At 36.8% G+C, this 22,510-nt stretch overlaps 1 protein-coding gene across 16 annotated transcripts in view; it reads left to right on the top strand.

The window, feature by feature from the left end:
* Positions 1-22,510, top strand: part of Cac (calcium voltage-gated channel subunit cacophony) — a 169,843-nt gene that overhangs the window by 136,297 nt on the left and 11,036 nt on the right. For 8 of the 16 annotated variants that reach the window (XM_077418699.1, XM_077418698.1, XM_077418697.1 and 5 more), the window contains 14 exons: positions 1,943-2,026; positions 4,848-4,964; positions 5,158-5,223; positions 7,188-7,279; positions 9,039-9,520; positions 9,825-9,929; positions 10,006-10,109; positions 11,373-11,429; positions 15,546-15,760; positions 16,158-16,515; positions 18,766-18,896; positions 19,317-19,495; positions 20,107-20,139; positions 21,877-22,420. In XM_077418699.1, the coding sequence (XP_077274825.1) occupies positions 1,943-2,026; positions 4,848-4,964; positions 5,158-5,223; positions 7,188-7,279; positions 9,039-9,520; positions 9,825-9,929; positions 10,006-10,109; positions 11,373-11,429; positions 15,546-15,760; positions 16,158-16,515; positions 18,766-18,896; positions 19,317-19,495; positions 20,107-20,139; positions 21,877-22,420 (2,567 nt within the window). Of the gene's footprint in view, positions 1-1,942; positions 2,027-4,847; positions 4,965-5,157; positions 5,224-5,841; positions 5,934-7,187; positions 7,280-9,038; positions 9,521-9,824; positions 9,930-10,005; positions 10,110-11,372; positions 11,430-15,545; positions 15,761-16,157; positions 16,516-18,765; positions 18,897-19,316; positions 19,540-20,106; positions 20,140-21,876; positions 22,421-22,510 lie in introns of those variants that run through there. The other 8 variants (XM_077418711.1, XM_077418695.1, XM_077418704.1 and 5 more) reach the window with 7 other exon arrangements.

Genomic DNA, 22,510 nt, shown 5'->3' with positions numbered 1-22,510 from the left:
ATATCACTGAATTTCCTTCATTCGAATGTTAGAAATCTATAGGTATCAAATTTTAACATTAGTAAATATAAGGAATTAATAGAACTATTATTAAACGGCTTAATTAAACAAAAAAACTCTAAATAACTCTAATTAAGCTTCTAAAGGACAAGTAGATATTAAAATCTTGATTTGTTTGATTAATTATAAAACGATTGTTTTTTAAATTTTTATACAATAATTATTAAAAAGTAGTGCTGCAAATCAAATAGTTTAAACAAAAGCAGCGATTAATTACATTTTTACTGTGGAAAAATCGTCAGAAAATCGAAAAATGAACTATTTGATGCGAACTTTATACAAGAAATTTATAGAAATTGGATAATTAATTTAATATTGCGTTTTTTAACATACTGCGTAATATCCAACTGACAACTCCTATTTTCTGGCGAAAGTAGAAAAATGTTGAATATCAAGTTCGCGTGTCTCTATCTCTCTTACTCTCTCTCTCTCTAGTTTGCTTGCTATTACCGGCATGTTCCCGTAGATACTTTTCTAGAAGAGATCCCCTCACTTATAGCCGATCATCGATCACTAAAGCGTGTGATTTGGTTAAACGCTTTAAAAGAAATTTTTGCGAGCAGATGTCTTCGTCTTCATGGATCTGAAATTCTGCAAGTCTTCATAAATTCTACAAGTATTTATACATTGTTCCATCGTAATTGTACAAAAAATGAAAAGACTAAAACTTAACAATGAAAATTATGTAGAAATATCTTTTATTAATCATTTAGTTAGTTAAATTATATTAAATTTATTATATATTGAAATGCAAGAGCTCACATTTTGTAAAATAAACAATTGTTACCTTTGATAATTGCTGCAGCAGTTTGCTACATTTTAAAATAATATAAAGTTACTAATCGTCACAAAAGATTAAACGGAAATAATTTGAAATTATTTTACGACGAAGAGATCTGATCAACGATTGTCACAACATTCAGGAGCACCGTTCAGAAAGGCACACGTTACAGAATTTCAATCTAATAAGTATTACGTTCATAATAGGAGTGCTCACGAACACGGACACGCACACAACACACGTACACAGGCACTCTTACACAAAATAAATAGCGTACATTCAGAAGAAGCAGTTTGTGTTATACTTTTTTTTGTATTTCGAAGTCGAACTCGTAGTTTCTTTTCTAGTGGTAGCTAAGCAAACATCTCACAGACACTCGAGCTACTCCCAAGTTCGTTCAGTAGATTACTGAACATGTTAATAATTACTTGCTTGCTATTGATATTTATTATTATACAAATCAAGACACGACGAGGGATAAGAAGATTATAAAAGAATCAAACAGACAGTAATAGATCATTCGTCGATGGAGCATTAGTTTGCATACGTTATTTCTTTTATTTTTAAATGATTTTTGATTAGAATAAGCGACAGAAAGGTAAGAAATCTTAAATATATCAACGCAGAAATCTTAAATGTACGTAATGTGATTTAAAAAATATTCTCATGAAAAATATCACGCAAAATGATTTTCTGAAAGAAATTATATTTGACTATATCTTCTATATAGATTTTCGTTCATATTCACGAAGTGGAGGCATGAAATCTAATTAGAGCGATACTTCTTGAATTTATAATTTTATATGAAATTAGAAAACATCTGTTTTATTCATCGACTACATATTCCTTTTTTAAATTGCGAATCTTTTTTCTTGGCAATTCTTTTTTATTCTTATACTCTTCATGGTGTCTTGATCTTGATTCTGATTGCTTGTGTACAGAATCGTGTACCGATAATTATTTGAGTTTTGATCTGCATCTGTTGCGATGGAAAACGTGTCGGAGCTGTTTAGCGAGCTTTGGGGTAGTAGAAATGAATAATCAATCGAGACGATGAGACCACTTTGTTAATCAATTTTTTTCAACTGTTCTCGCGAGCAGAACTTCTTCAAGGACGCCTGGAACACCTTCGACTTCATCACGGTGATTGGCAGCATCGTGGACGCTCTCGTGATCGAGTTCGGGGTACGTAGAGCACCGGAAAGTAGCAGAAAAAAGAGTATAAGTGTGTTAATTAGTTATTAAAACCCGTAATAGAAATCTTCCAGGTATATGCACATGTAATCGGGAATCTCTCAGGAAACCCGAGGCTAGGCTGTGATTATGATTGTTTGCTCCGATGAGAAGTTATTCCGACGAAGTCGCGCCAAATGTCAGGATCTTGCATGTTGACGCAAATAAAAGTGATCATATAGTGTGGACGAGCTAGATGAGATGTTTTACGTTTTGGTACATTTGTGTATGCCAAATATAACATAATTGTATAAAATTTTTATAGAAAAAGAAACATTATTTTGATCATCATATTTATAACGAACGTTTAATTATCAAGATTAAAACGTAGATTTATATTTTAAGATTTGAAGAAAATAATGTTATACATTTTATCGCAGGATACAAGGGTGTTTTAATTTTGGCAAGAGAAAATTGAATATCGTTCGCCACCGCGATTGTTTCAACATGCTAGATTAATTCCCATCGAGACGAATTTGTCGGAATGCGCTTTTCATCGGAACACGCATTTATAAAAATGGCCCTTAATCGTCGCGGCAGTGTTGCTTGATGTGTACCTTTATCTTTTCATTTAACCCTTTTGCTGCTTACTTAGATTCGCCGTGCAAAACCCGTGTGACGAGCTAGCAGGTAAATTACGACAACCGAAGTACTTTTGTATTACCTTTTAGCTTCGTGCTGCATTCATACGCTACATACATACATCACACTGTACATCGCTACATTTGCACAGTATACATTTACGCAGTTAATATATAGTAAAACAGCTCTGTACATACATACAGATGTATACATATATACATAAACATGAACATGTTCCCGATACAAATCCTGTCCGTTCTTCGTATTAGGAACATTTCTTTCTATATCTGTGATATCTGATATTCTGTGACTTAGATTGACGAATGTCAGTTGTAGTTTGGAAGAAGGAAAGGAGCAAATACCGTGTAGGGTATATTGCCGAAAGATTCCTTCCAAATCACATAGTGATGTTATTTCGATTCCACTGATGTAGCGATTACAATCTAGCCGATAATATGTGTAGGATATGAATAATATTGATTTGCAAATCTCAGAGAAATATCCAGTAAAAAGTTTGTGTCGAAATCTGTATATTTGCTGCCTGCCGCTTGCAGAATATTTTTCATAAAGATATGTCTTAGAAGTACAGAATAGAATTATCGTGAAGTGAGTATTGGTCCTGATTATCAAAGTGAGCTGCTTACGAAGCTACTCATCGTTAATGTTGATTGCCAGTCGTTAGTATTTCTGCTCTTATTGTACAAAATGCCAAGAGTTGAACGATCAAAAACTCAATATTGGGGATGGAATAATCTCGCAATCTCACATATTTCTGTAATAGGACCAGTTAAGGGACGTGATCAGACTGTTCACTGGTAGCCAGCTAGAAAAGAAGGTATAAAATTACTATCTAATTTATACGTTAACGACATAAGTTGGAGGAAGTTATGACGTTGTAAGTACAGAATTAATATTAAATGCCGCAACTCTAAATTTAGTTTCGCTGCGTAGAAATCCAAATAAATCTTCTTTGTGACTCTTTTTCGATAAGCTGCAATTATGATTTCAAATATAAATATCTTTATATGTTATTATTGTTACATATAACAATATTACATATTAGCAACAATTGTGCTAAAATGGTGATGATAATCAACATAATTTTATTTCCGATTATTTGCAAAAAGACAACTGGGTTTCAGAAATAATATTTTCTTTTTCTCGAGGCCCTACCTAAAAGTCATTTTTTGGATCAATATGTTTTTATCCCGTTTATTTATCCTGTGCATGTACTTTTCAGAATACATCAACTATATTCGTATTACACTAACAGTCTCGAACATTTTACAACACTGAATATCACAAATTCAGATAGTCGTTATACACTGTAGTTACATTACCAGACAATATTTTAAAGGCATATGGATGCGGTGTCTAATCTATTTCGATCTCGACTTATTAATCGTCTTCGTTTAGATTAAGAGTCTTCGACGCAACACAATCGGACGTTCAATTGTTACAGCAAAAGGGTTAACATAATTACGAATTTATTACGCAATTGCGTTACAATAATTAAAATAGTTCAATTATTATACTAAAATATAATTCTTTATTAATGTATGTAATTAAACTTGAGAATCATCAACGCATTAATTTAGAACTAATCCATTTAAACTTGTATTAATATACAAATTAATTAATTAATTAAATCACACGAACGCATTAATTTGGAACTAATCTACTTATACTTGTACTGATATAAAAATTAAATTCGTATAAAGACGAGAATGATTTTTAATAAGGAAAAAGAAGAAAACCACTAATTTAATCTACTGAAATATAACAGAAATACAATTAGTTGTTTGTTAAAAAAATATCCTATTTATTTCTACAATAATACTAATGATTATTTATGATTATGAGTAGTTATTAGTGACTCTATCACAATTAGTTCCACCTTTTTTTCGAAGGTAATTTTGCGTTCTTAAAAAAAGGTCTTCTGAAAGTTCAACGAAGGTTTTACTGCCGCCCTCCTTTTTAACATCCAGCGAGAAAATGTCAGTTCACTCCGAGACAGCTTCGTTCGTGCATCGCCGAGGATAGGGAAATGCAACACGCCGAAACGATTGATATATCCTTCGACGCGTTGGTATGCAATGCCGAAACGTTGCACGTACGAAGCTCCGTCCTGGCGCGCAATAAGGAGTCGGTATATTGTGGGGTTAAGTGCAATTTCCTCTGTCCCCTGCAGGAGAACTTCATCAACGTCGGCTTTCTGAGGCTCTTTCGCGCCGCCAGGCTGATCAAACTACTCAGGCAGGGGTACACGATACGAATTTTACTTTGGACCTTCGTACAATCCTTCAAAGTAAGCACGTTAAATTAAATCCTGATTTTTTTTATCGTTGACTCGCATTATTTTCAATTTAACGTGCGACAATTATTAACTCGAATCTTATTATTCAGCATTCTCAATTGTAAATTTAGCCTTATTTATCATCAATTTCTACAGCTACGATTAATTATCGAGATAACGATAATAAAAATCTATCTTCTTTCAGGCTCTGCCTTACGTTTGTCTCCTAATAGCGATGCTGTTCTTCATCTACGCTATCATCGGTATGCAGGTATGAATCCCTCTTCCGTTGCTTCGATTTCTTTGGGAAGTCCCTACGAATTCCATTAAATGCACTTTTGGGGGCTGCAGAAGGGTGCAGGATTGAAGTAACATGATCATTTTAAGCAACTAATTGACTGACAGCAAGATCTAAAAGTTTAATGCGATAGAAAGTTATAATTGAAAAATATTACAAGATTAAATTTATTATTATACAGAAATAGATATAAGCCGAATAATAATTATCTTAATATATTCTACACGAAGGAAACAGATATGGGATATGTTTGGTCTCGCATAGAAAAGATTTTTTTTTGGTAGTTGATTTTATACGGAAAAAAAATAGTAGCTTCTTGAATTGATTAAAGACATACTTGGCCGATGATCTTCAAGATCAATGCCAATGTCGACAAAGTAAAGGAATTGCTACCGCTAACGTGCAACGTCATTTAGATTTCGCTAAAAGCGAGAGCCATGTAATTATCTCAGCTTTGAGTCGGGTGAGAAACGTCGAGGTAATCTCGAAATAGTTTCTGGCACGCGCAACCTTGCAGATTGGGAATTTTAAGTGACAGACAGCAGATCCCCCCGGTGGCCATTAAGTGACCCTGAAATTGTCCGTTGTCAGGTCTTTGGCAATATATCGAACAATCCGGAAACAGCGATCGATGATCACAACAACTTTCAGTCCTTCTTCGCCGGTCTTATGTTGCTTTTTCGGTGAGTCGAGCAGCTAGATTGACTGCCGGTTCGAACGGTGACGAATGAGACGACCTTTGACCAATTGTCATTTGCCTTTCGTACGAAGAAACAGCTACTGAAATAAGCTAATGGCTTTGCCTTCTTCTAAAATTAAAAAGCATTTTTTTTTACTCGTCCACTTAAAGTCTATCTTCGTACGTGAGAGGGAAACGATTTTGGTGCACAGCTGGTTTATCGTCGCGATCTTTCACGATGTTTCGCAGAATATGTATCGTAAGAGGGCCCTACGACGTCACGGAAGACTAGCATGAGAGATATTTACTTTCGTATCGGTCGTGCATTATAAAAGAAAAACTGTTACATGTGCCTTCAATGTTTAAATGTTTTATGACGCTTCAGTTTCGCTTATAGCAGTTATTTGGTAAAAATATAATATTATGAACGCAATTTCGATCACTAGCCGTCCTTTTCCGGCCCTCGGCGAAGCACCGTTAAAGATCTCGTGCGATACTGATGGGAGATACATAGTCGACCGTAGAGCGAGAAGTCGAGGGGAATATATATAAAAGTGTGGTCGTAACTTACCTCTAGAGTAATGCTTTGTTGGCATGAGCTGTAACGCGAGAGTAAGCTGCTCGACGTGTTAATCTGTTGTGACTCATCCCAATTAGTAACAAGCCCTATAGAAAAGTCTGTTTCTTATAGTGATGCCTGCGTTAAAGTCTTGAAGTTTTGATTAAGGTGGTGCTTGAGAGAATGAATTTTATTACAAATTATATTAGTTAGTACTTTACTTGTATCGCATAATATGTATATTTACATAATATATAATTTTTCATAAACTTATATTGATTATAGCTGATGTTCTGCCGTTATTAGAACTTGTTAGGAAAAAACCTTTATAAAATCAGAGTTTTCAAGGACGTAAATAATTTAACCGTTTGTTTTAACGCCTAAATTTAATCACGATTCTCTCGAGTACACCGTGTACTTGTTGAAAGAAAAAGTATGAGAAACTGTAGTTAGAATTGAATTCTATGATACTACATTTATATACAGAACCGCATACACAAAATACTGTGATCGAAGCGATACAAAAGATCGAAAATGGTGGTCATCCAGCGAGAAGGAAAGCAGAGGACATTCCAATTATTTCCGTTCGATATTCCGTTATTACTTAAAGAAAAAAAAAAGCATATATATTTGGTGACGCAAATTTGTAATGCCGCTCGTGCCTTTTGGCTGCGGCCCTCTTCTTTCTGTGGGTCTCAGGTATTCGGTAACATCGCGCTGGATGCTGATACTTCTATTACCAAGCACAACAATTTCCAAAGCTTCATACAAGGTCTGATGCTGCTTTTTCGGTAAGTAACGCCCGACGCCAGAGGAATCTAGCTAACTGTTTAGCTATTGACCTTGAGCCACGCGATTGTCAGCGCGATTTTGCAAAAACGATCGAATGAGCTTTCACGCTCTGCGGCAAGCTACCTATCACTTATCATTTTGTCACGATTTGCGAGAGCACGATGCAGAAGACGATCCAAGTTTTCTCGGATTGTGATGCGAAAGCAGATTGATCTTTGGTGACGTCCACGTAACGAGGATTTAATTAATGGAATTGCTTACGTGGCACTGGTCATGTATTGCAAGTATTGCAAAAATAGATTGCACCGACTTGTTTTGTTTAAGATGTGGAAAAATTTTCAAGATTTTAATTTCTCTTACACATTCCCACTGCAATATATATTCAACAAGATTATTTAATTATATATCGAAATTAAAAAAAGAAAACATTTAGACATTTTATTAAAATTACATTCAAGCTAAAATATAAATATAAATATAAATACTACCTCCGGTCCAAAAGTAGTCAAGTCGTTTCTCAACTTACGCCATTCTCACGTTGAGCGTCCCAATTATCACGAGTATCGCGGAGTCTTCTAATCGTTTAATTCGTATTATTTCCGGATGTATGTTCACAGCAGGCCTTTTCGCTTCGATCCAACCACGTACTGTAAAGTTCCCAGCACTAAATCGAGCACAAAAGCAGAATCAGACTAAATGACACGGCATATTCAGAGCAAACAGAATAATACACAGCAGCCTCGTGTAGAATTGAGTTCGCCGTATTAAGTTCGCAGTATATCTAGTATCGCCTTTGATGTTGCGTAAACTGTCAGGGCCTTATGCATGACGCGCTTGCAAGAGGACTGGGCCCAATTGTTTGTTTCTCCTCAGTCTCGAAACAGAATATATGAAAGTACTGCTCGTTAAAAAATTATTAATAATAACCTATTAATAATAACCTTGAATCAAAATATTTAATAATCGATTTTTATTTTATGTAATTAATTTTTTTATTTATTTTTTTATATATAATTCTTATGTACAAGTAGGATGCATGTAGCAATTTATTAAATTTAGGATTTTATTAAAGGACTGAGGAGATTATAGAAATTAAATTTAACGTGTCCTGCAAAAGAGGCAATGTCTTAGTTTGCCAGAATATCGCATGAAATTTTGCAACTATTTTAGTTTAACTTTTTTTGCAATTGCAATAAGGTGCTGCTTAAAAATACTAACTTGGGATTGTTTGTAGTACAGAAGAATTTATACTTGAGAATATATATAAATATTCACAACACAAATCCACTCACGATGAAATTGATTTATTTTCTAACTTTCTAACAAGACAGAATGAAATAAGTGTTTCTCATTGTCAGTAATAATAACTTTTATCTTAAATTTCGAAATCTTGAAACATTTCGGTAAACTTGATTGTTTTTACGAGATAATAATATCGAGTCCCTAATGGACTGGCGTATTGAATTAATTAAACCAAAATTTAAATTAAATAATTATCAAATATGGATTTGTGTATACATAGCCGTATATATTCTCAGGTATACAAGTCGCCAATTTTCTGCAATAATCTTGGCGACTTTGTTGGGTATTTAACATCGGTTAAGTTAGAATTGGAAGGTCTGCATGCGGTTGAGAATATTAGCGTAATAATCGCGGCACATGTGTGATGCGCTAGGTCGCTAAAGTAATCACAATTCTTGTTACAAACACCGTGACACGAAAAGCGTAAAAGAAACGCTCAAGATATGATTTTCTCAGGTGTGCGACGGGGGAGGCCTGGCCGAGCATCATGCTGGACTGCGTAAAGGGCCGTACCTGCGACGCGAAGGCCGAGAAGGGGCCGGAAGGTTGCGGCTCCAACATCGCCTACGCCTACTTCGTGTCGTTCATCTTCTTCTGCTCGTTCCTCATGCTGAATCTCTTCGTCGCTGTCATCATGGACAACTTTGATTATCTCACACGGGACTCGTCGATCCTGGGCGCCCACCATCTCGACGAGTTCGTGCGGATCTGGGCCGAGTACGATCCGAATGCCACCGGCAAGATTCACTACACGGAGATGTACGACATGCTGAAGAATATGGACCCGCCGTTGGGGTTTGGCAACAAGTGCCCGAATCGGCTCGCGTACAAGAAGCTCATCAGAATGAATATGCCGATGGACGGTGACGGCAAGGTGAACTTCACTACAACGCTGTTCGCCCTCATTCGCGAGAATCTCAGCATAAAAATGCGATGCGGTAAGTTCATCGAAAAAGAAAGTGGCTATTGTCGTTTTGCAATAAACAGTTGTCGATAAAATAAATTCGATTTTCCTCAATTTTTGTGTCTTTTCAGTCTTTTGTGTTTAAAATCAGAGTCAACGATATTTTAATCTTTTATTCTTAGAAAAATGTATTTGTTAAGAATTACATCATAATATAAACGTTATAAGATAATATATGTTATCAAATGCCTTATTATGCATTTATTTCTTTTTTATTTGTCATGCTATTGCAATAATTATTCATACGATATGTGAATAATTCCAACTCTTTGTTTCAGCCGACGAAATGAATCAAGCCAATGAAGAACTGCGGGACACGATCAGGAGTATCTGGCCTTTACAAGCGAAAAAGATGTTAGATCTTTTGATACCTAGGAACGAAGGTAAAGTTCATTCTTCACCACCCAACGATATGCATTTTGCGACATTGATGATCGCGCGATGATTTTCTATTTTCAGAGTTGGGCAGAGACAAGGTCACCGTGGGTAAGATATACGTCTGCCTTCTGATACTCGAAAGTTGGAGGTCGACGAAGTTTGGTCAGCTAAAGTCCACCGAACTGGTGAGTCTCTCTCTTTCTTTTTGTCTTCTGTCGAACTAAATCTATATATTTTTCATAAGAACGACGGCAGATCTTAAAGATACGTTCCTAGTATTAAGTTTCTCTCGTGTTTCTTCAATTACGATTTTCTTGTGTGACTTTCCTGTTTCCAGTAAGCAATTAAATGTAAGAGCAATATACGTAAATCAATACGTACATAAATATGTATTAAAATAAATGATTTTATCGTGTGTGCCTTCTAAACTTTTGCTGCGGGAAAATCGAAACGGAAAATCGAAATCGAGGATCTCGATTGAGAATGGAGCTCGAGCGAATGTTTGTCGTTGACTTCCTCGTGATAGGACAGCCGTGCGCGAGTGAAACTGCGAATAGAGTATTTTCCGAAAATCTCGTATAGTCTAGCTTGGATCACTCGGAGCTTGGATATTGTCACGAAAACTTTTTCGAGTACAAATGGAGATACTTTTAATAAATAAATAGATATATTTGAATTAACTTGTAGATTTATTAGAATCTGCACTAAATATTTAAATTGTACTCTTGATATCTTACGTAAAAGTTGATTTCAAATTTACTGGAAAATAAATTTAACTATTCAAAGGGATAAAATAGCAGGAAGAAAATAATGCCTTTCCACTTGTAGTCCCATTAAACTTAATGGAACAGTAAGAAACACAACAAACTATTTAGTCGAATTATTTTCACAATTATTTTATTTTCACAACTGTTCACTTTATCCATAATAGTTAAGTCATTGTTTGTAGAAACAGTTAGATGTGATCTTACTCGAACATTGTATCTTAATGAAATTTGTGCAAGTAATTAATATAGATTATCAGCTATCGATTGTCATTAATCTATTTTTAAATAATTTATTAATACAAATCATCTATTTAAAATTGATGTTAGATAAAAATTACGTTTATATTCATCGAAAAGTTTCTTTTAATGACAATCGATAGATCGATTGAACGAAGATATTTGTATATCATAGATAGCCTGAAAATTTTGAATGGATTTTGATTAGACTTTTAGATAACAGAGAACACGATATTTATTATTTTTTTATTGGAGATCTCTAGAATGAGAAAATAATTACGAATTTTTTTAAGCAAACGGATTAATGATATCTAGAGTACTTAACAGTGATAGTTAATTTACCGATCGAATTATTATTATTTTTTTTTTTTAATATACTTGGATCGGAAAGATGTTCACACAAGTTCCAATCATCTCTTTGTGTCTTTTTTCTTTGTTTTCCAGAACGATAACGATCTTATCGATAACGATAATGCTGGGCAAAGTCCTGCAGCCCAGGCGGTAGTACTTACTTTTTCTCTTACTTATTATCTTATCTTAACACTGTTTCGTTTTTCTTTTGGCTGTACGATTTGTGTTTAAATTCTAACCACACTCGTCCGTTTTGCATTAAATACGTACTGCAAAAGTTTCCCCGATCTCTTTATCGATCTTCACTCTAATATTTTCATAAAAATATCTCATTATTATTCAAGAAAAGAAGCGAATCTTTTGCAGCATATAATTCATTTGTTTTTTTGTAAGATAACACTTTTCACAGTCCAATTTTTTCTATACTTCACTCTTCACACACATTATCCAGAGCACACACGACGGATGCAGAAGAAATGCATCGCGCATATTCAAAGTGTCTCAGCGTAACGTGATTTACGGAATAACTTTTTTCTTTCTGATTGTGAGACTAATAAATTTTTTAACGCAACACTACTTTTTTTATCTCTTTGATGTGTTTTAAGCAATAAAATATTTACGCGAAACACTTTGTGCAAGATAATCTGTAAATTAATTATTTTTATTTTTGATTATATATGGTAAGATGATATACTACTGTGCATCTGGTACCTACACCTTTTTCTATTTTACACCGCGCACAATCTTTTTTTTTTTACTCGTCATAAGTGTATACGATTACTTTCAATCTGTCTTTCGTTTGTAAAGTAGCCCTTTATTTAACACTAACATAACTACACATACACACACACACACTACACAAAAGCGTAGCGAAACAGCTGTTGTCATCATTATATAATCATATAAAATCATATAAAATTATATAAAATCAACATAATCAAACATCATATAAATTTTATTCTTTAATTAATTTCCAATTTCGGAATAAACCACAGTTTCGCAAAATCTCATGTAACATTACGTTATGTTGTCATATATTTGAGAAACTTTTTAAGATTAGAGAAAATGAAAAGAGAGATAACAATCATGTTCCGGAATTAGGGTAAATATAATGTTTGTACATCTTTTATTCAATTAATGAAATTTAATCCTAAAAGGCGAAAAATATTCATAGATGATGATAGAAAATATAATCAACGATGAAGAAGGTAGCAAAAAAAATAATAAATGGCTGTTTTGCGTACGATAAATTAACACGGCAATACATTTTAGTCTAGGCACTTATATCATGTTAGACACGTAATACCTAAATAGATCTTTAATCAGGCTCGTACACGAGCTAGTCTTAGATACTTAGCCTTTCTGCAGAGAGGACTTTTTCTTTTTCTAATCGCACGTTTTCTTTTATCAAGCTATAGTTTAGGATAACGTCGAAGAATAGCTCTCACTTCGATCTATATATCACGAAGGGAAGACGATCTCTTCCCCCCCGTCTAACTTTCGGCGAGGTTCCGCACGTGCGAGAGGCTCCCGCAGTGATATATACGATTATGACACGTTGTCAGAGTTGTTTTAGTCGTGTTGTTGCCAGACACGTGGGTGACACGTGGCTACATACGCACGTGTACGCGCGTGTAGATATATCGGCTCTTTGTCGACCGGCAATACCGGTATAGTTATGTGTAAGTAAATCACCTCTTAGAGCTCTATATTTCTCGAGCCTATTTAGAGCGAAAAGTAACCCGATGAGCCAATCGATTCTCGAACGTATACATATTTATAGCCCGCCTTTTGCCTCAATCTATGACAAACGCCTCTTAGACATGTACTGTACTCTTTTCTTGCCAAGCAAGCCTTTTTTTCGATTAATTAAACGTATAGTTGGACGATAGCCGATTCTTTTAGAGCGTGACGTAGAAACTTCCTTTTCATTCTGCCGGACTGTCCGTTTTGCTCACGAGCGTTTGACGAACATCTCTCTCTCTCTCTCTTTTTTTTTTATTTAGTTTGATGCGAACTCTTTGAAGTAGTAGAAGTTGGAGTTACATTGCTCTAAGCATTTTAACTTCGTGCTCGTCACAAGCTCAAGTAATCTATAACATCCTAATAATAAAAAATTATTAGTTATCGCGAAACTATTGGTGCAACAATGAGTATCTATAATAATTAACAGTCATTAAAAAAATCACCGGAAAGTTATAATCATCTATTTTATTATTAGGAAGTCATTGCGCTGTATTGTTTACACGCGGACATCGATTGCTTCGCTTGATCTCAACAAGAAAACAGATTCGAGGATCATCTAATATCTAAGCAAGTGAACTCATGCGCAGCGAAGAATTGGAAACTTGAAGTTTGTCGTTTTCTCTTTTCTTAGATGCTAGATAATCCCAAACGCATTTTTTTCTTACGCGGTGCGAAGTTAATGCGGCAGCTGATGATAACGCTCCTGCTAGCTAATGCCGAGAAGATTCTTTTTTTCCTGGTTTCTTACGAGTTTTATACTGCAGTAGTGTAGAGAAAATCAATAGGCACTTTATATTTGACCAGTGATATTTCAACAGTAGACTCGTAGTCTTACCCAACTTATCAGATCACTTTCTACTAGAACAGTTTTCTGCTTTCTACTAGAGCAATTTTTCGCTCCTTCAGTTACACGTCACACGTCATTTTCGACACACTCTCTCTCTATATTATATACAGACACACGCACGCGTATTAACGCGCACTGACACAAAATAAATCACCTTAACACACAATCTGTGATACATAGTAAACCAAATATCTTTCACATAATAACAATTTATTCAAGTTTTTGACGAATAAGCTATTCCGCGAGAATCTCGATAAATTGCTCCTGTAAATCGCGACTACGGCGAGCAACCCGAGCGTGTTCGACGATGCTTACGAAAAGATATATACCGTATAAATGTTGATAAATATTTCGTAAACATTGATGATCACTTGCTCTCGTGGCAAGCAATAATTTGTAGTTCGATAGACGAAAAAAAAAACGATTTATCCGCATCTCATTTGTTTGCATTTTAATAAGTGTCTTTCGATAGATGCAGCTCCTGTTTTTTATACGGATTTAGCAAGCACTTGACAAGTCACCGATATATGAAGGATGTCCCAAAAACGACGATATTGCTAAAGCAACAATAAAAATATTCCAATAAAAAATTTCTCGTTTTCACGAGAATCGAAGGCGGAAATAATCATAATTAAAACGTGCAATATTTTGGAACATCCCATATAGCGGCATTTTCTAGATTCCTCAAACCTTGAAATATACTTTTATCTCAGACCCGTTTTTTGCATACCAAGCAGCAGAATTTCAATTTTGTCCACGATTATTTGGCATATCTGTATAATCTTTGCGGCGTGAACTATCCGATGTTCTACCACGCAAACACAAGTCGTCCGGTGGTTGCTCGCGGCGTTTAGGATGTTTACGATTATCGCAATGTTTAAAATAAATGATACCGCGCACAACTGTGGTAGAACATCGGGACTTCGCCCGTTTCGTGCATGCTTACTATAAACAATTGCATTCTTGCAGTACTATTACGTCTCTCAAAAAAAGATTAACCGCGTTTCCTTACTAACGCATTTTGTGTATCCACTTGTGTAACACTTTCGTATACGAGGGAGAAAGGGGGGAACAAACATTTCTCATTCTTTTTCTTTTTTTTTTATATACGTAACATAGTCTCGATCAACATATACAGGCTTTGCGACGCTAATACAAAATTTGTAATCCCGCTGCAATATACCATTTATACGCTACTGTTTCGCAATTATTCTTGCATTTACACACGTTCTCTCGAGCGTATATATACAGTAGTTCGAGATGTGGAAGAGTCCGCCGTAAGATATCGACACAAGTAAACGCACCATCACGGCATGCCTTTTCTCTAGCATGGCCGCCTTCTTTACTCTGAGAATTCTTTCTCACCGTTTTTTACACTGTACTTTGACTCTTGACTTTGAATGCTTCCGATCTTTATAAGCGTTTTACATTCTACCACGATTTTTCGAGAGACCCACCGACGAGAGGTAACGCTAAGAAAAAAGCCTGTATGTGCCTGTACATATCTATATATATATATAGTTTTTATTATATATATATGCGGAGGAAACTAAAAAAAAACGGAGAAAAAAAGCGCAAAAAAAAAGAAAAGAAAGAAATTGTTGATCGAAAAATGAGATCCCAGTCGATCAGCTCTGATAGCCCGGTGTGCTTTCGCACGTTTCGCAATTTAGCCATCGGCCTTCTACAACTGCCTGCTGGACATGGCGGCGGTAAATCACACCGGAAATAATCACGGAGCCGGAAGTAGGGCGAACAGCCTGGAACCGGTGATGCGACCGGCCATGGACGTGAAGCAGGAACGACTCAAAGAGCACATCAGGGATGAGGAGGAAGGGGCCCTAGGCGTCCTCGCAGCCGCCGAGCACAGACGTCAGCGTAGCATCAGGTATGCAATTTCTTATTTGTAAAGGTGAAATGCGTTAAAATGCGAAATGGACGAGATAAAAGAGGTTTTTAATTAGATTAATTACTTCTACACATCGGTAGACAATGCAAATATTCTTAGAGAAACTTTTTAATAGCCCGGTTCTTTAAAAGGCAAAGTAATTGATTGAAATTCATCGATTTCTTGATCTGTATTCCAATTTTGTCCGATTTAGATATATAAATCAGAATTTATATAATTTACGGTTATTTGAACGATAACTTAATTAACGGACGCCTCGCAAATTACGAAAAAATGTTAACAATTTTATATTGTGTGATGCATAGTCTATTTTTTTTGTCAGCATATATTTCTTTGTCGAGAATACACCGGAGGGTGGCGGTCGCTCTGATTTCAGAAACAAAAAGGTGAACTGGAAGATGTCTCGCCAGTACGATATACTAGGCAGCAGCGGAGAGAGTAGCCAGGGAGGGGGTGGGTCTGGGGTTGTACTCGTAGTTAATGGCGAGGATCGCGCCCCCGAGCTAGAGCCATTGCTGGCCGAGGTGTCCTCCCAGCGGGATGATCAAAACAACTACTACCACGACCATCACCATCACGACCAATACTACTACGATACCGACAATGATCAATACTATGACCATCACCAATACTACCACCACCACCACCATCACCATCATCATGACCACCGACCACCCTCGTACTACCAACACCAGAACACCTACGCACCTCGCTCCTCGATCCGTTACCAGAAGGTGTCGGCTCGGTCCAAGCTCAAAAGAAAAAACTTTCCTCGATATTTCGAGATTGTCCTTCTCTTCCCCCCTTTGACCCTACCGGAAATAGATCGCGATAGAAAAAAAAAGTCGGAAAAGACCTTGCCCGTTGTCTCGCTCAAAATGTCAGTCATAATATAAGAATCGCGACCGTGTGTACGATGCGTTTAAGATGTGTTAGTTCTGTAGCAACTGCAAGATGTTTCTGAACCGGAATGCTCTCGGAGCTATTTTCCTTGAAACTTTTGTCTTTTTTTCTGGAATTAATCTTATTTAAAGAATTAAAAGACATAGTATTTTTGATTATAAAACTGATAGCTTTTGAATAATAATGCGTTAATTTTTATTAAAATAAAAAGTTAATTTTATTCAATATAACAAGCCAAGTTTTTACATTAGAGATGTTTATTTAATTATTTTTGTCTCTTTTAATAGTATAAAATATTTTTATGTACACATTAAAGCATTTATCGTTAAAATAGATAAGACATTTCTCGATATTGATATTTATTCTTTTATCGCGAATGTTAACAATTTAATGATAAAAATTTATTGAGATACAGAAACATCCTGTAATCAAATATAGATCATGTAGACCGTTCTATTTTATCTGAAAATAATTTTAGATTAGGATCGTCTCTTATCGCGAATTTGCTCTACTCCATTGATCTAAACTAGGATGCTCGCACTTAGTATATTGTAATTAATTGTGTCACCTAAAGTATTTTTAGAAAATGTGACCTTCTCCCTAAAAAAAATGCTTGTAATAACATCTAGATAAACGAAGAACGCCCTTAGATAAAAAGTCCTGTTAGTATAAAATTAGATTTCAGAAAAAACAGTTAAACTCCCGCTAGACGAATTGGAACACACCTGTGTTTAAATTAGATTAGGACGAACCGTTTTGATAAGCCAATCGATGTTCTCTATCAATCCGAATCTCAATGTTTCCGATCCTTAAAGATTAATTATTCAAGAAACATCGCGCGGATCGAGAGGTATTGCCCGTGATGTCGTGATCGAGAACGCTCAAGACCGATTCGGAAGTGGAATCGGAAGAAATTGTAGTTTGACGTCGGACGAATCGCGTGCTTTTACCACTTGCAGCGCATCGCGCGAAATTTCTTTCACTGCTCGCTGAAAGAATCGATCTTGATCTTGAGTGTGTTTTAGAGCCTCCTGTAAATAATAAATGACACCTAGAAACACACGCTCTAGCGCGAACACCACATAGAGAAATAGTCACGTCTATCACCCGGAACGTTCTTAGCGACTCTTCTCGTGTCGATACATAGAACAGCTTCCACCCCCTTGTCCCTTGCTGCTTTCGGCCTTAGGATTATATCGCCGGAGCAACGAAGCAGTCAACACGATCGCGCGACTGCCTCGTTCTCCTCTCGTCTGTCACATTTTGCCTTGATTCTTTATGTCCACGTCCCGGTAAGTAAGTAAGAGAGCACAACTCTTGCGAGGGATACTTCCGTCACGAAGAGGAAGACACCTCCCTTTTTCTTCCAATCAAGCGATCGGAATTTTACTGACGAGTGCATGTGCATGAGCGAGACTTTTCTAACTTGCATGCCATTTAACACACACATATGTATGTACCTCTGTGTGTGAATTACTCTTACTCCGCCTTATATCTCTTAATTTCTCCTGATTTTTTTTGCGAAGCTACATTTAACTTTGTTAATAGTGATAATAGTGTAGGCTGAAAATTATAAAGAGAAGCAGATCGCACGTGTTAAATAAAAAAAAATATTGTCCCGCGTTTTCTTCATGTAACATTGATCATTATGATTGTCACTGCGACATTGCGCAATAATAAAATTGACAGTTGGTAAAATTTTACCAATGTTATTAATTTTATTAGCGGAAAATATATTTATTCAATTGTTACTTTGATTGATCTAAAATCTAAACTGCTCGTAATTTTTACAATATATGGATACACTATGTATGTGAATAATATTTCATTAATTATAGGTTTCTAATACGAATGAGCCGAATGACGAGTCAAACGTGCGTCTGCTTTTGAAATTCCGGAGACAAAAGGCGTCTCGATAGTCGGTGTTGCGATAGCTTCTTGTTCGGAACGCGCGCGAACCGAACAGCGCGATATTGCTAAAGACAAAGAACCGGCAACACACCCCGACTCCCCCTTCGATTCCCGATCCGATTTTGAATTACGCAGACAAACTACTAAGTCGCAAGTCTGTTCTCGTTTAGGAGCTGCAAGACGTCATACCGTCCGACTCGCGTGCCGGTAGCCTCGAGAGTCTCACGCATCCTGGTGACAGAGTCCTTCGTCCGCATCATCCCTCGGGACCTCCTAAACGTTCGCGATCGCCAAGTATAAGGTATTGGGCGTAGTGTGTAAGCAAGAGAGTCTCGAGAAAAGGAAAGAAATGCACACGTGCGCATTGTTATTAATTAATTAATTAATGTTATTAATTGATACGAAGAATTCTAAGGAAGGGCCATTTGTGGGCGACTAATTGTAATAGTAATTTGAGAAATGAATGAAACCCGAAAGTCTAATGTCAAATGTAAAAGAAATTAATGAAATATATATTTCAGTAAAATATACTACATTAAAATCGGGGAAATTAAACTTCGATATATTCCAAATCAATGTATCAAGGATGATGTTCGAAGACACCGATGTCTTCGATTTTCCATCAGTACTTGATTATAGACATGGCTAACGTATTAGCTGGATTACACGACGCTACGCGACGCGTTGTGATTTTCTCACTCGTTGTTGTCATAATTTGCAGAAGACACTCGCCAATAATGCCTAGATCGCCATCGCCAAGGCGACACGGCCGGTACGACCATCACGGTCATTATCATGAAGGACCAGGGTTTAGCGACACCGTTAGCAACCTCGTCGAGATACAAAGGCACACACATCATCCCCACTCGTCACAATATAATCATCGGCATAGGATACGAGGTACGACGTACCGGCGATAATTCCGACCAGCGAAAGCCACGACGGTGCAACGATAAGTCTTTTTCACGGAACCACGACAGCGAACTCTATTTCGTGTTGGTCATCCCCAACCGGTTTCTCTATTCTCGTTGTCTTTTATCAGCCTGGATTATACTACGAACACAGCATCCTTGTATTTATTCTATCACCGTAATCACCGATACCTTCATTTTCTTGGTGTTATTTCCATTATATAATTATTATTGATTATTATTGATTATTATTAATTATTATTGATTCTTATTAATTATGATTAATCTCCAACCGGCTTGGTGATATATTTAAACTTAAACTATTGTTTCAGAAAATCTATCTTCTACGAAGATAACCGCGATTGTGCATACACCGTTCTATTACACTCTTGAAAATTGTCAATCAATAAATTTTGTAGATTGCAATTTGTTTGGCGATCAGTGGAAGCAACGAAAGAGAGTTCGTGGTCACGGTTTTTTATATATATAAAAAAAAACATGAATGTTGCTATAATGTTGATTTTACTCGAGGCAGAAAAGCTCTGTGTGATACTCGATGTAATACGTTTCTTCATTCTGTTCTGTTATGCGCCTACACAGACTATTACGACCACTGCGACTATTACGACGATGGTAATTTCTTTCACAACTCTCCTCTTCTTCATTCCCTTGTTTCCACGATGCAATTATGATGTTACTACATAATCAATACGATCGTTTGGCTTTCACAATTTTTTCTTCGTACCTGTTTTGCGATGATACACATTTACACGTACACACAGCAGATACACACACACACACACACACACACGCAGAAGACACCACAAACGCAATAGAGATTCCAAACAATCGATATGTACAACACCAACAGCATTAATGTTTAACACGTTTACATCGAAAGCGTTTCTCTTCTTGTTGCTACTCGATGCTTATTTTACATTAGAGACGCTGTTGAGATTATTAAATAGTTTAATCGATCAAGGAAATTGACTAATCGATCGTCTTAGATTATATTCGATCGTTATTGTAATCTGTCGATATGTTTTCATAGTGCGTTCAGTTCTAAAATACAATCCACAAGTACAATTTTTATTTTATAGATTAATATAGATAATTGACGCGATAGATATGTTTTGAAAGATGTAAAATGTATGTGCCGATCGTATTTTTACAGCGTATTTAATTAATTTCACATCCTAGTTTTCAAATAATTATATTGTTACGTCCTCGTGTCTCCTACAATCCGCGATATTCGATCGATATGAGGCAATCGATGTGAAGCAACAAAATCATCTCTAGAATTGATGAACGATCAAATGATAAACAAGGAGACATCTGAGAGTCTGAGCGGGTTTCGTGAGCGTTTGCGGCTCTTAATCATCAATCTTCGCATTTCGTAAATCATTAATCTCCTAAATCAGTTTCTTTCATTCCCGCGAGTAAATTCGTGAAACGGCGCTCGGGCGTAACGATATGAATTTTAGAATTGTATGCAATTGAGGCATAATTTAGCTTGTTTGCAAGAGAATTAAAGAGTTTGAGGATTTTGCACAATAACTGTTGAGATTATCACGATTATTGACGCACCCGTACTTTAATAATTTAGTACCGTAGAATGCGTGCGCATGCGACACGTTAGATGCCTCGTAGAATTTAAACACGTTAATATCTAGAGCACCGGCACCGATATGTGTTTGCACTATTGATTGCACATACTTGATTTCACAGCATTACAAACACGAAAACACTACAAGCATGTTGCATTAATCCTCCTTCGGATAATTTCAAGATAACTAGCACATATTTGGTATTTTTTCTCATTACTTTTCAAAAATCGTATTATCGACTCGTAATGATTAATTTCGCAAAATGTAGAAATCAGAAAAATCACATCAGTTACTCCATTATTAAATTAAGTTTTCATTATATCACATTTAATAAACATAGTCGACATTCTGTCTTAAAACAAAAAAATAGTTAGCCCTACAAAGAGTTAGTCACTATTAATAGAGTTACATATAGTGTTAGAATGATATCATTAATTCGTCAATCCTGAATCCTTTTCGACAAATCGAGCTCTTCGACTTTCGCACAGAGACCGAGTGATTGAATCTAGATTAATTTTGTTTCATTGTAAGCCCTTTAATCAGACAATATTATCTTTACGAGCGAACAGTAATATCGAAAATTACTATCCGAAAATTGTCCGGTCCCCGTATCAGGTCCCTAAACGGCTTCTCAACAACCACACGCTTATGAATTACTTGTCGAGCAACCCTTGCGCCGTGTGTGAAAAAAGCCCCGCCGTTTAACGATTGTGCCGCGCGTACAGTGCAGACCGGAAGACTTTAACGAGCGTGTTCACATTAGGTCCATGGAGCGCCTCGACAAGTCCGGCCAGGTCGCCGAGTCCGGTTCACAGGATCGAGCGCGGTGGCCATTACGGCACGACGAGTCTGGAGCAGCGTTCGAGGAGTCCCAGCCCGATAGGCGGTCGTCCGCATCATCATCATCATCGACATCATCCGCATCAACACAGCTATCCGGTGCTGGTCGCGAGGAGAGGCCAGGGTCGCCGGCTGCCGCCGACGCCGAATAAGCCGTCGACCCTACAGCTGAAACCGGCCAACATCAATTTCCCCAAGCTGAACGCCTCGCCTACCCACGGACCACACGTCATGGCGCCGCCGAGCGGACCGGCCCACGTGCCGGTGGGACCCATGACCGGTCATGTGCTGCAGCATCCGCATCCGCCGTCGCACATGCCGCCCCCCAGCATGCAGCCGAGCCATGACCCGTTGAGCTTCGAGCAAGCTGTCGCGATGGGCCGCGGTGGTCGTGCGCTACCCAGCACGGTGCCCAACGGTTACAAGCCACAGATCAAGCCGCAGCCCAAGAGAGCGCCTAGAGAGAGGTAAAGGGTTCTTGCCGCCTCTTTCTTTCCCTCCCCCTCATTTTATTTTCTCCATTATTAAAATTAATTATCTTACAATTAATCTTTGTT

Source organism: Temnothorax americanus, unplaced genomic scaffold (genome assembly GCF_048541705.1).
Source record: "Temnothorax americanus isolate GAGA-0224 unplaced genomic scaffold, ASM4854170v1 Scaffold5, whole genome shotgun sequence".
In the NCBI taxonomy this organism is placed as follows: domain Eukaryota; kingdom Metazoa; phylum Arthropoda; class Insecta; order Hymenoptera; family Formicidae; genus Temnothorax; species Temnothorax americanus.
The sequence above is the reverse complement of the archived record's forward strand: the minus strand, read 5'-3'. Positions and strand labels throughout refer to the sequence as shown.